The sequence below is a fragment of the Carya illinoinensis genome, chromosome 9 (genome assembly GCF_018687715.1).
Source record: "Carya illinoinensis cultivar Pawnee chromosome 9, C.illinoinensisPawnee_v1, whole genome shotgun sequence".
Lineage (NCBI taxonomy): Eukaryota > Viridiplantae > Streptophyta > Magnoliopsida > Fagales > Juglandaceae > Carya > Carya illinoinensis.
The window spans coordinates 22,945,024-22,959,448 of NC_056760.1; the positions used below are offsets into that span (position 1 = coordinate 22,945,024).

Sequence of the window (14,425 nt, forward strand, 5' to 3'; positions counted from 1 at the left end):
GTTTTCTTTCTTTGTTTTAGACGCTGGGCAGCCAGCTTATCTTTCTTGCACTTTCTTTTGGTTTGTTCATTCGGCTACAGTTGAGCAAATGAGTTCTTGAAGTTGCACTTGTTTTCCCGTTTGAATTTTTCTTTCCGTATATAGCAGTAGGGCAACCTTGAGTCTATTTTACTTCTCTTCTGTTTAAGTAGCAGAATTTTCATTTCATTTTCTTTGACTTTTCTTTCTTAAAATAGATTGGGCAGTTTTTGTTTTTTCCTACAATGCTTTATTGTTTTAAGAATTTTTATTAAGTATTAAGAATTGTTTTAGAATTTTATCTCATTAATTGTAATACCTTAATTTCTTTCAAGTGTGCTAGTTAGTTTCATGCAACAAGAGAATTGTTTTAGAAGTTTTTAATCAAGTATGCTAGTTTGTTTCATGAAATAAAGGAATTGTTTTAGAAGTTTTTAATCAAGTGTACTAGTTTAATTTATTGCAAGAAGGGTTTGGTAGAGAGCTTTTGTTTTTGTTTTAGTTGGGTAATTTAATTGTTGTTTACTTATTTCATGTTATTTATTTTTATTGTTTCATTAGCTTTCATTTTAATAGTGATTACAATTGTTATGGTTTAATTTGAGAATTTGTGATTTAGATACAATGATAAACCCTAGAATATTGATTTTGAGGCTTTTCAATTTTCAGTGCATGTTTTGTCAATTACTTTCTAATCTAGTTTAATTCTTAATTTAGTTTTATTAATCTCTGAATTTAATCTATTCGTCATTTACATTCCAATCCGACAATCAAAAATCTAAAAATATGAATCTAGTCCATGACTAGTAACCTCTTCCATCCATTGCACATATCATCCTCTTGTTTTCTCTTTGTGAAGTTTTTCACATTTTTTAACAAGTTTAATTTTAAGTAACTTTCCCTGAGGAGACGATCTAGGAATTTATTCCTAATTATTACACGACATCCTCCTGCACTTGGGATAGCATTAGTGCTACTCATTTTTGAGTGAGTCAAGTTTTTGCATGTGTAAGCTGGTGTGAGTGCAGTTCCGAGTGAGTGCTTTGCTGCTGTGTTTATTCTGCTGCATGTCTGCATGTGTGCTGTCCATGTGATGTTCTTTCTTTTGCTGTAGTAGCTGCTGTCTGAGTGCTTTCTGTTCTGCATGTGCATCGTCCATTTCTTCTCTTGCTGCATGTGTGAGTTTGTCCAGCGTGTGTGAGTGTCTTTGCTGCATGAAGATTTTTCTGCAAGTGCTGTGAGTGTTTTGCTGGTGCTGTCCGAGTGTGTGCATGTGCATTGTGAGTCCACTGCATATGTGTGTTGCCGAGTGAGTTTGTTTGTTGTCCATGTGATGTGTGCTGTCCAAATGAGTTTGTTTTGCATGTGTATTGTGCATTTCTTCTCCTGCTGCTCTGCGTCTGCATGTGTGCATGTGTTCCTTGATTTTCCTCAGCATAATCTCTCTTTGCTTGAACAGAAACACGCACTCATCATTTTCCTTTCCTAAGTTAAATTTCCAAGGTTTGAGAAGCATAGGATTTCACAAGGAATGTGATATATTTATTGGAAAATGGGTTGGCAAGAGGTGCTTCTATCTTTTGAAGATGGAAAGATAGCTCAAGAAACCTTATGAACATGAAGAACAAGGAGAACAAGGGTACAAACACAAATGATAATAGAAAGCAAGAAACATTATGGACTAGAATGCACAGTAATCAATAGTTGGTAGAGTTCAAGCAGAAATTCATGCTTTTAATCAATTAAAATCACAACTTTGATTTATTCACTTTAACCATTTTTCCATTTAAAACCAATAATAATGTCATGATGAATTTAAAATACATTAGTTTTAAATAGCTAAAATATGCAATATTTCAGCTTAATTATTATTCACATGCTTCTTGTGATGAAAAGATAAATGTCCCAGGTTAAGTATCCTATAATTTATAAATGTGTATATAGGTATGATGTAAAGCATGCACATTCAAGGCTTAGATCATGAGATTTATCATGCACATGTTCTCTTAAAAACTAGTTATTTTCCTTAATATAAAGTATAGCATGAAATGCATTCTTATAAAAGAAAGTGCATGCTACATTGGACTAAGAAAGATGATAAAATGCTACGAATGAGAAAGGAAAGAAAGAGGAAATGAAGGTTTTGTATGCAAACATGTAAATGCCCAACGACAGAATGAAAATGCTATAAAAGAAAAGGAGTAGATTGCAATGTCGGATCAGTCCCATTGGTAGTGCACCCTAATTGAGGGATTTCCCAACCTTTGGCCATGGGAGGAGATCAGGTCCAAAAGACTGCTAGCCTTAACACACAGTGTGTAATAATGTATATTGGCCAATGGAAAGTGAAAATTGACTTGAATGTTTATTGAAATGCTTTAAGCTTGTATGATCTTTCAAAAGAAAAGAATAGTCGATATATGTTATTTTAACTGATTGGTGTACTAGTACTGAGCATTAGACTCACCTTTATGTCAATGTCTTACTCTAGGGTGGGGTTGTTACACAGTGTTCACTTAAGGGATTCTTAATCCCACATAGGCCTCAAGAACTTCTTGGGTCTTCTTAAAAAAATCATATAAGCATATTTCATGATGGGATTATTTACATCAATGAGAAGTTAAGGAAATATTTTGAAACTATATAAAATATACAAAAGTACAAACTAGAGAGTAATTAATAGTGGAATAAATTGTAATTAATGGTATCTTAAAATATGCCATGAGATGACGGGTTATTTTGAGTCCATTGGAGCTAGGTTTTTATTTTTTATTTTGCTCCCTCTCTAAGCAAATTGTGTGTAATAAGCATTTTTGGGTTAAGTGTTGAGCAAAACCCAAAGTCCTTTGATGGACCTCGGTTGACGAAAATTTGGAACCCATTGAGTAAATATTTTATTTCTTGAATCTCTCCATTGTATAAATTTATGCAATTTTTTTGCAAGTGATCCAAGATAACAAGGTGTACCTAGATTCTAAATTAGCCACAAGTTTGGTAAATACGTCATACACCCCATGTTTAAATGGCAACTTACCCTAGATGAAACACTAGACAATCATCACCTTTATTCTGTCATGATCATATTTCTTAATCCTTGAAAACTAGAACCTTTACATCTAAAGCCTCGATTGTAACGATGTTTTATCATTTCCAGGATTTCTTTATCTAATAGGAGAGACCTGACAAGAAAACCTTATGTGGTGTATCAAAGATGAAGCACCCTAGCTTTATGTAATGCATGTTATCCAAATAGCCATGAGTAATAATTACATAAGGCTTTATGGTCAATCAGATCAATAGACTCAACCTTTGTATATTGACCATATAGCAGAGTGATTGTTAGATTTGTTTTTGGTTCTTTTGCTTAAGAAGGAGGGTTTTGAGTAATAGTCAAGGATGAATATTGTTAAGTTTCAGATGAAGATATGAATTAAGCTCGAAAATGGAACTCGGGATGGAGTAGAGAGACTTAGAAATTGAGAAAAATAACTTTTATGATATTGATTGAATGAATTAATTACAAAATAGAACTCTGTATTTATATAAGTACAAGAAGAAAATAAACTAACTAACTCTCTTCTTCTTTCATTTTATCACGTGCTGCTTTAGACTTCGATTCTATTTGTTCAATTTTGGATGCTATACTCCAACACCCCCCCTCAAGATGAACATGGATATTAATGACGTTCATCTTGCATAAAATATGGTGAAATGGGAGAGAACCAAGGTGTTTTGTCAATATATCTGCCAGCTGCAATCTTGAAGGAATGTGAAATAGCTTGATGACTTTTTGCTGCAACCTAGTCTATTATGCCAGATATCTAAATGGTTTTGGGTAATAGCTAAAGCAAAAGGTAAAGAATGAAACCGATTCTTGGTGCAGATAGTAGCTTGTTTGAAGTGGTAAAGTCCATGTTTTTCATGAGCTGATTGGTCTTGTATGGTCTTGTAAAAGGCAGTAAGAGTCAAAGAAAGAGACAAAGATATTAGTATCTTTGGTTAATTTTGGAACAAAAAGTAAATTGAAGGAAAAACTAGGAACACATAACACATTATTCAAAGATAATGTGTCAGAAAGGCAAATGGTACCAATGTAATTGGCAGAAATTAAATGACCATTAGGTAGGTTAATGAGAGGTGAACAGACACCAGTGTCTAATATCCTTGAAATTTCATGCTCTAAGAGTTAAGAAACAGAAAAACAAGAAGAGTTTAGAAGGTTACCAAAGAAGTGAGAAGTGGCAAGATTCACAGCTAGTGTGGGATTTGTTTGAGTGGGTGGAGTGTTTGAATTAGCAAGTGCTAGAAGTTCACACTACAACACATTAGTGTTTTTGCTGCGGTGTTTTTTCCTGGGATAAGGAATCCGTCGCATGAGTTCCATCCCGTGATTCAAACAGGGCTTGTATCGCGGGGGCAATGTAAAACGCAGGTGAAGTTAGATGTTTGCGGCAGTTCCTTGTGGCCAAGAAATAAATCGCAGAAAATTCCTAGACACTGCCCGACTGTTTCTGTAGATGCCGAAGTGGTCTAACTTAGCTACGAGGGAAATTGGTAGCAAATTTCCATTCGGTTGTTCAATGCCTGCAGTGCGTAAAATCGTGGCAGAGCCAACTTAGTGCCGGCGATGGTTAGCTGTAGCAAATAGTAATATCCTCAAATTCGGTTCCAGCATCGTCGATTTCAGTACTCCCTGAGGTATTTAATTATTCTTGCGGCAGGTTGAAGTTGCCGGTAAAACCCCTGTGTTGGTTTCGATGGTCAGTAGATACCTTACTAAATATATATATTGCCATTATATATATATATTGGGGATCTATGTAATTTGCAATATTCAAAACGACCGCGTAGAAGTCCCACTCAATTTCAACAACTCTGAAGCCCCCTTCCCAAATCGTAAATATTAATCGCATATCTTCTCTGCGTAATCGGTGCCGCCGCTCCTGGAGGCAAACGATCTTGCCGCGCCGTAGCCTCATCGACACCATCAGCCTGATCTCCTTTATGTGAATTTGCTGCTTCTTGCTCTTTCTCTGTCCTTCTCTCTCTCTCTCTCTCTCTCTCTCTCTATGTCTTACTCCGGCCAAGTCCTTGTCTTTTGTTTGAACTCATCCCCCGTCGTCTGCCAGTCGTACCCAGCCCATTGCAGAAAATATAACCCCATCCAGGTATGCTCTCTCCTTCGACAGATTTCACTATATTTGTTATATATAAGTGTATATTATTAACTTGTTGTGCTTTTGGGAGAATTCTGGATGTATATATATTGCCATATATCATTTAAATTCTATTATATAATCATATATATATTTGTATGTTAAATGATATAGAGGTTAATTTTCTGTCCATTTCTTTTTCCCACATATTTCATACCTCCCAATTGAGTGCTTGGAACTAATGTTGCACCAATCTGAACTACCCACACGATTTGAAATGCAGTCATGCTTTTGGTTCACACTGTAACAAGGACAATGTCCAAAGTAGACCAAATAAGAATTGACTTATTGATAGTTTTTTCCAATAAGATGGACTGAAAATACACCAATATGGGATTAAACCAACTCTAAATATGTTGAAGACCCTTTTGATTAGCTGTTGAACAATTCTCTGTTTTGCCTGATTCTCTGTGGACAGTTGCCTATACTAATATAATTACTAGTTTAGTTGAAAGTGTCCATTTTATTTCACGATATACAATGGTCCATTCAACCTCCATATATATACAATGATGGACCTTACTAAATCTACTCGATGATTGTTGTAACATGCCATGTTCAATTTTGGTACTTTTTGTTAGGTAGATGTACAATTAAATTCCCTTGTGCCTTGGAAGTTTGTGTATTAATTTTTTCTTTTTTTATCAACATGCTTAAGGTCTGAGATATTGATGTGCTTGGTTGAAAAATTCAAATATCGATTGTGGACAAAATGGACAAGAGTTGGATGCAAGTGCCAAACAGGTTCACGTCACGTGAATATGGTGAAGGGATTAATAAACTCCTCACCATGGCAAAACAAAATGCACCTGCAAGTAATACCTTCAGGTGTCCATGTCGAAGATGCCATAATAACTTTTTTCGACCACTAGATGAAGTCGAAGATCATCTATTCACGATAGGTATTGATCCAAGTTATAAACATTGGATCTTTCATGGGGAAGGTGAAAATTTCAGTGTGAGTTCGTTAGATGATGATGAAGAAACAATTAATTCCAGTGAGAATTACGTTGATGATATGGATGAGATGATAGACGACATTCGGGCTGGATCATTCATGGACCATGCAGACAGGGAACATGGCCCAAGTTCTTCTGATCCTTCAATGACTGATGGCCAATCAAAAAATTTTCACCAATTGTTTGAGGATGCGAAATGTCCACTGTATCCAAGTTGCCAAAAGTTTTCAAAGCTTTCATTTATAATCAAGCTGCTTCATATTAAAACAATTGGTGGGTGGACTATCAAGTCATTTAACATGGTCTTACAATTGTTAAAATCTGCTTTTCCAGAAATTGAGATACCTAACTCATACCACGAGGCCCGACGCCTAGAGCGTGGTTTGGGTTTTACTTATGTCAAAATTGACGCATGCCCAAATGATTGCATGCTATTTTGGAAAGATGACGTGGACAAAGAAGCTTGTTCTAAATGCAATGAGTTAAGGTGGATGTCAACCAGGCTGAAGAAGGGGAAGATTCCCCAAAAGGTCTTACGATACTTTCCTCTTATACCCAGATTACAAAAATTATTTATGTCGAAGAATATAGCAAAATCTATGAAATGGCATAAAGTAGAACGAGTTGATGACCACAGTACTCTAAGGCATCCTGCTGATTCTAAGTTGTGGAGGCAATTTGATAAAGATCACCGTTGGTTTGCAGAAGATGCTCGCAATGTCAGATTGGGTCTAGCTAGTGATGGTTTCAACCCATTCAATAATCTGAGCAAACCGTATAGCATATGGCTAGTGATACTCGTGCCATACAACTTGCCCCCGTGGTTATGCATGAAAGATCCGTATTTAATGTTGTCCTTGCTCATTCCTAGCCCCAAAGCACCAGGGAACGATATCGATGTTTATTTGCATCCTTTAGTTACTGAATTAAAACAGTTATGGGAGGTCGGTGTCCAAACGTATGATGCATCAATGTCTGAACACTTCCAGTTACATGCTGCACTTTTGTGGACCATAAATGATTTTCCTGCATATGCCAATCTTTCAGGTTGGAGCACCAAGGGAAAGTTGGCTTGCCCATTATGCAACGAGGAAACTGATTCCATGTGGTTGAAGCATGGGATAAAACACTGTTATATGGGTTATCGTCGTTTCTTGCCTGCCGCACACAGTTGGAGAAAGAAAAAGGTTGCATTTAATGGAAATGACGACCATCGGCCTCCTCCTCCAGAACTCACGGGACATGATCTACTCCAGCAACTTCTACAACTTAGGAATGTAGAATTTGGCAAAGGTTCAAGAAAGAGAAAACGTAGACCTGATGAATTGGCCTGGACTAAACAATCTATATTCTTCCAATTATCTTATTGGTCAATGTTGCCTTTACGACATAATCTCGATGTTATGCATATTGAAAAAAAAATATGCGATAATGTATTAGGAACTTTGATGGCTATTGAAGGCAAAACAAAAGACACTGCTACTGCACGTAAGGACTTGATGGAGCTTGGATTATGGAAGGAATTACATCTACAACCGTCAGCTGCTGGCTACTCCATGCAAATTGGCTCGTACACGTTGGATTTAGGTCAGAGGAGACGCTTATGTGAATGGCTTGCAGCTATTAAATTTCCAGATGGTTTTGCCTCAAACATTCAAACATGTGTTTCAGTTCATCATGGAAAGATAGCAGGAATGAAAAGTCATGACTGTCACGTCTTCATGCAAAGATTACTTCCAGTTGCAATTGGTGGGTTTACCCGACCTGATATATGGCTTGCATTGACCGAGTTTAGTTCATTCTTCAAGGCTTTGTGCGCACGGACATTGACATTAGAAGTATTGAAGCAACTACAAACAGATATTGCAATCATACTCTGCAAGCTTGAGATGATTTTCCCTCCTACGTTCTTTGATATAATGGTGCACCTCGCCATTCATTTACCTCGTGAAGCTTTCCTTGCGGGCCCAGTTCAATATAGGTGGATGTATCCTTTTGAACGATATTTGAGAAAATTCAAGCGTTATGTCAGGAATAACGCTCGTCCAGAAGGGTCAATTGCTGAAGCCTATGTTCACGTTGAATGCTTGACCTTTTGCTCCTTGTACATTCATGATATTGAGACCATATATAATCGAGACGATCGAAACAAGGATATAGATAAGAATATTGAATCTGAATCTATATCTATTTTCTCACAAAAGGTACGACCTTTGGGCTCCCCTACCTCCAGAAGATTAGAGCAGTCTATTCTTGCAAAGGCAAGTTGGTACGTGCTCAATAATTGTGCAGAGATTGGCCAATACCTTGAGTAAGTTGTTAACCTTGACATTAAGTATGGCAATAGATCTACTCTGTTCTAATTTATATCCTTCATATGACATCAGAATTGATTGTTGGTTTCATGGTTATGTAGGGAGCACTATACAAGAATGTCAGAAATTTCCTCAGATAATGTACAACATAGACACCAATTAGAATTTCCAACCTGGTTTCGCTGTCGAGTAGGTTACCTATAGAATCTATTAAAAAAAATTGTCATTACCTTCTTAAAATGCTATATTGTTTTTCTAACCTGTTATACCCCATTATTGACAGATTCAAGAACTGCGTGCAGAAAATATTGAGTCTATCTCTGATGACATATATGCACTTGCCTGTGGGCCAGACCCATGGGTTGCTACATATGACGCTTGCATAATGAATGGGACCAGATTCCACACTGTGGCGCGTGGACAATATCACCGAACCCAAAATAGTGGGTTGGTTGTTAAAGGGGAGCACCAATCAAAGCCTATTGATTTCTATGGTGTTTTGCTTGACATCTTGCAATTACGCTACATGGGTTGGCATCATGTATATTTATTTAGATGTGACTGGTTCGATGTTGGTGATAGGAGGAGAGGAATACGTGTTGGCCACCACATTACAAGTGTCAACACTTCTCGCAAATGGTATAAGGATGAGCCATTCGCCCTTGCCTCTCAAGCAACCCAAGTGTTTTACCTTAAAGATTTGGGGTTGGGTGGTAGTTGGTCTGTCGTTCAAAATGTGACAAATAGGAACATGTATGATGTTCCAACTATACCATTGGTCAATGATGATGACCATGAAGAGCATAATATGGATGTACCTGCCTTCCAAGAGAACGAAGCTAGCTACGTTCAAGTTGAACCCGTGGCCAGTACATATGGTGTCACACTTCCGTTGCATAGATCTGACGTTGAACCACTCCATTTTGGTGTTGATACAAGTTTGAATCAGCCACTATCCCTTCCTAATGATGACGACTTCATTGACGATGATGAAGTCGTTAGCAATGATGAATATGTAACGGGCAGTGAGACTTCGTCTGACAATGGTGTGTGATGTGCTGAATTACTTAAACCCAATCTATTTTCCATATTATAACACATGTTCAGATCTACTCTGTTTTATAGAATATATATTTGATTTATTAACACAGTAAACATCTGATGCAATTTCTATGGTAATGTGTGTCTTGCACTGATGTTCAAATAGCTACTGTGGCTAGCTAGTTCAATACCAGGTTCAAAATTTACACCTGCTATTGAGGGTATTTTTCTAATTGTTAGATCTATTATAATAGCTAAGGGGAAGTTTTTCTATTTATGAGTTTTAGGCCAAAGATGATTTCTGTTATTGAAAATTAGATTACATGTGTTAAAGTTGAGATGTAACACATGATGAGAATTATGTTACCTACAGATTAAGCACCAGGATCAAGGAAGAATATTGCTCCTAATGCATCCATTAAGAAGCCCCCAAGGAATCATGAAGATCTAATGACAATTATGGGTGACAAAAATGTGAAGGCCTTTCAAATAAAAATGGTGCAGACCAGCTGACACAGCTTGTCTTGTTCAATAGATCTGAAATATTGATGTTGGAACGTAAGAGTTATTTCCCATGATTTGCCTTTGATGTCCTTCCGTGTATCAAAGTGTAGAAATATTGTATATGTATTAGGCAATTGTTCTATTTTGGCCTCCAGTTTTGTATATGTATTTCCAAGAGTGTGCTATGTACATTTACTGCTATGTATGCTCTGGTATGGCAAACGAGACAATGGGGAAGATTTCACTATAATTTCTACAGGAAAAGCCCCCACGAAATTCCTCTCCTTGTATGATGATTAAGCACCAGCATATAAATAATATATATATTATTTATATATATATATATATAGAAATATGAATATAAATTTCGGCCAGCAACATTGAGGAGTTTTTGCTGACAATGTAGCATATATATAACTCCAATATATATATATATATACGGCATATTGTATATAACGGGAGAGTTAGTTACTTTACCCTGCAATATTTATGGAGGATTTCTTAACTGAAACATCAAACATTAATAGCATATATACACGCCTACACTCCTTATGGATTACTTCAAGTAGTCCATACGCATGTAGGTATTTTTTCCTCTTTGATTGGAGCTAGATGTTGGATTTCTTACTCTTTGATTGGATCCATTTCAGCTCATTATGTATTCCCTATGCATATATAAGGGAAAGTAGCGCAAGTATTCTGCAGCTAATCTATAAAATAGCACTAAAAAAAAATTAACGTCGCAGTTACTAGGAATGTACATGTAAGCTTCCAGATATATAGAAAAAGTCAAATCACGCCTAGTTTGTAAAAATCAAGAGAGACTATTTAGCACAAACCAGCCCAATTCTTGTGTAGTTAATCTATAAAATCAAGATAAAAAAATCAGATCTACAAGTTCATGATGGCTACGGCAAAATAGCTGTCATCTGATGTATAATGAGCAGACATCAGCGCTGCAAGCTATACAATTGCTCAGTACATGTATGATGTTATAGTTTCTAGACTTCACTTGCACGGGAGAAGTTTATGAATATATAGTGGGATAACAAATTTAACAATGAGTTACAGGAAATATATATAGGTTTATTTCTGAATATATTGTACATTTTGAGATACTTTGCTGAAACAGGCTCACGACACTTCTTGCTCCTCCATTCTGCAGGCTAGATTTTATATCCCACTTCCTTCCACCATTAACAACACTTGAGATTGTTTCTGCCGCACACTTGGTAGGGCTTTAGAGACGATGGGTTTCTACATTGGTGCATGCACATGAACTTCATTAGATTCTATTCCTCCATTTTCTGCTCTATACCTTTTGGTTCTCCTCCATTTTCTGCTTTTATACAGTGCTTCATTTACAAAGAGTTGTACATTCTGCACATTATCTTAAACTCTGTCAACAAAGAAGCTTATGCATGGAAACTGATGGCAAGCTTGGGTGTTTCTAGTGCAGGATCAATGAGGACTCTCTCAACTAGAGGGAGAGGCCAGGGACGTGTGTTGCCTGCCACACTTCGACCACCGCAGCAAGCACCAGCAGCTTGGACATTGAGAGATGAAGCTGATGAGGTTCACTCTGATGACTCCACTCAACCTCTAGATGATCCATGGCCATTTCCAGCTAGAGAGCCTCCATGTACTCATGCAGAGGTGAATACAACAACAGAGGGTAAGTACGGCTATTTTTGCTCCGTAACCTTTTCACATTAGAGTTAATTAAAACAATTTCTTGGGAGGTTATAGCGTTTGTAGAGTAAAACATATATACAAGCAAATGTGCTATCTGTTTGTGCTTCGGCTTATGCAGTTGGCGCAAGTGGTAGTAAACGTGTTAGGGGAGTGGCAAAGGGAACGGAGTTTGAGAGGTTGCGCAAATACGGGAAGATACCACTGGACATACATGATGGATAGATAGGACATCATGTAATAATAGAACTGTCTACACAACAAGAGTGACGTGGGTCGTAAAACACCATGCATATATGAGGCATGTTAGCTGGAGTGCCGTTGATGACAAGGCGAAGGAGGAACTTATTGAACGTGTTTGAGTATGGGTTTCTAACTACTCTGATTTACATATGTAAAATTATTAGACTTGTAATATCCAAACTATGTGTTGTTCGCTAGTATGAGTCTTCTTAAAGACTGAGTATATGTGACATGGGTTTATGAAGGCAGGGTAGTGTACTGGACATATATGCATGGTTATAAAATGTGTTAAATCATCGAACATATGAGTTTAGCTCACAATTGTGCAAGGATATGTGAAAGTGGAATAGAGTAATGTGTATGTCTAATCTGGTAACAAACATGGTATGCTTGTTCTGTGATACTTAGGTGTTTTAAGTGGTGTCATCAGCAAAAACACCTATTTATACAGCTGAAAACCGAAAGGTGTGATGGTATTTAGCCAATATACATATGCTTGGACAAGATGTACAAATAAATATGTAAAGTACTTTCAAAATGCTGATTAATAGGCTATTGAATGACAATATTAGTAAGATCTGATTATTGGGCAGAACAAACAATAATATGTATTCCAATACATGATAAGCCATGTTATTAAGACAATGTAGCCAACACACAGCAAATGACTACAACAGTAAACATGTTTAACAATGAGTTAATTGATAGGCTGACTTTGTATTCGATTAGATGAGGAAAAATCACCGTCGGACAGTGACGAGTCAACTCTCACGAGCTTATAATGCGTTTTATTATAAGCTACACCATAAGTACTTGACTTATGCAACACATGAGGAGGCTTTGGCTAATGGAGGCACGTTGGTTTCGCAGCCGGTTTGGGAATGGCTATGCCGTCGTTGGGCTAGTGATGACTTTAAGGTAAGAGTTATTAAACTGGTAATATTGTAAGTGATTTCAAACCCAAAAAATGCTCATAGACATTTAAACCAAAACACCAAATGTCTTCATGCTTGTTCTAAATTACTGCACCTCTTTTAAGCACAACTAGCCCAAGTCTTGATAAATCTATTGCAGAAAATGTCAACCCAAAACAAAGAAAATAAGAGTAAACAATTGGTCAACCACACAAGTGGAAGGACGTCATTTGTTGTTCTAATGGAAAGAAAGGTATGTCAATTTCTGGATGCTGTCTCTTATAAAGTTTGGGTATATTACATTCTCAGCAACAGAATGTGTATTGTTAACAAGTTGCCAATGTTCATGTAGAAGGATAAGAATCTGATTGATTTCTACAGAGATGTGCATTGGTCGAACAAAAAAGGGAGATTTATCACACCAACCACAGAAGAGAATTATGTGAGCCTTTTAATAGTGCATGCATAACAATATGAAGTTAAATTAGTGTACAATTGAGGTATATTTAAAGACAGTATTGGTTATAAGTTCTGAAAATTGTCCAAAGATGCTGAAAATATGCATCTAATACACTGTTATATTCAGGGATCATTCCTAACATGACTTGTTATTGCTGGTTATGACAAAAATAATTTCGAATAGCCAATATACAGCTATACTGAATATATGTTGGCTTCTCTAAGTATTATTTGGTAGAGCTAGAGGTTATTCTATGTATGATGCTAACATGCTTAAGTTTTTCATGTGCTAGAATGAGATGGTTCGAATGATGAATGCCAAGGTATCTGAAGATCGCAATGATGAAGCAGCAGAAACCATATTCAGGGAAGTTTTGGGACATAGGTCAGGGTATTCTAGGGGCTTAGGACACTCAGTTTTGCCTGATTTGCCTAAACTGCCAGGAGTGCCCAATGAGGAATATGAACGTCTTGCTGAGGAAAATGCAGAAAATAAGAAAAATGCAGAGTATTACCAAAATAGGCTTGAAGAGATCCAAGGTGGCTTAATGGCAATGAGGGACCATATGCGGGAGCATGAGGAACGTGTAAACATGCGTATGTCAGGAGTTGAGACAAAATTAGAGACTCAGAGAGAGACTCGAAACAATCTATAGCCAACAACATGCCAGCAGCAACTACTTTTGAGTTTTGACCAGATATTGCTACACTATGTATGAAGCTATGAAAACCAATCTATCTACTACTATTACACTTTTGATTAGTCCTATGTGGGAAATGTACTCTTGATGGAGAGGGTGAAGGACCTGCAGGTAAACAACTTCGTTTAGTGATGCATAATAAATTCCTGCCATATTAATTGAATCTCTATGGATAGGGAGATGTTGCAAGAAATGGATATCTCATAAGAAGGGACATATTTTTATAAGGATAGGCGTAGTTAGGAGGTGAACATGGTACTACTTTGTTTGCATGTTGATAGTTGGTAAAACATTTGGAGATTAGTTGCAGTAGAAAACATAAAGTAACCAATTTAGTAATATGGAATACAATCTTGTCTCACA

General features: G+C 36.9%; 1 protein-coding gene across 1 annotated transcript; it reads left to right on the plus strand.

The window, feature by feature from the left end:
- Window positions 1–5,946: 5,946 nt before the first annotated feature.
- On the plus strand, window positions 5,947–9,562 carry LOC122276933. Its single transcript, XM_043086820.1, has 3 exons — window positions 5,947–8,504; window positions 8,610–8,697; window positions 8,792–9,562. Exons 1-3 carry the CDS (start codon window positions 5,947–5,949, stop codon window positions 9,560–9,562), a joined length of 3,417 nt encoding a protein of 1,138 aa, XP_042942754.1.
- The last annotated feature ends 4,863 nt before the right edge of the window (window positions 9,563–14,425 follow it).

Bases quoted from the DNA above. Each gene is read 5' to 3' on its own strand.
- LOC122276933 (XM_043086820.1), top strand. From the start codon at position 5,947: ATGGACAAGAGTTGGATGCAAGTGCCAAACAGGTTCACGTCACGTGAA. The intron at 8,505-8,609 runs GTAAGTTGTTAA...ATGGTTATGTAG, and splicing joins GAGATTGGCCAATACCTTGA to GGAGCACTATACAAGAATGT. The intron at 8,698-8,791 runs GTAGGTTACCTA...CATTATTGACAG, and splicing joins CAACCTGGTTTCGCTGTCGA to ATTCAAGAACTGCGTGCAGA.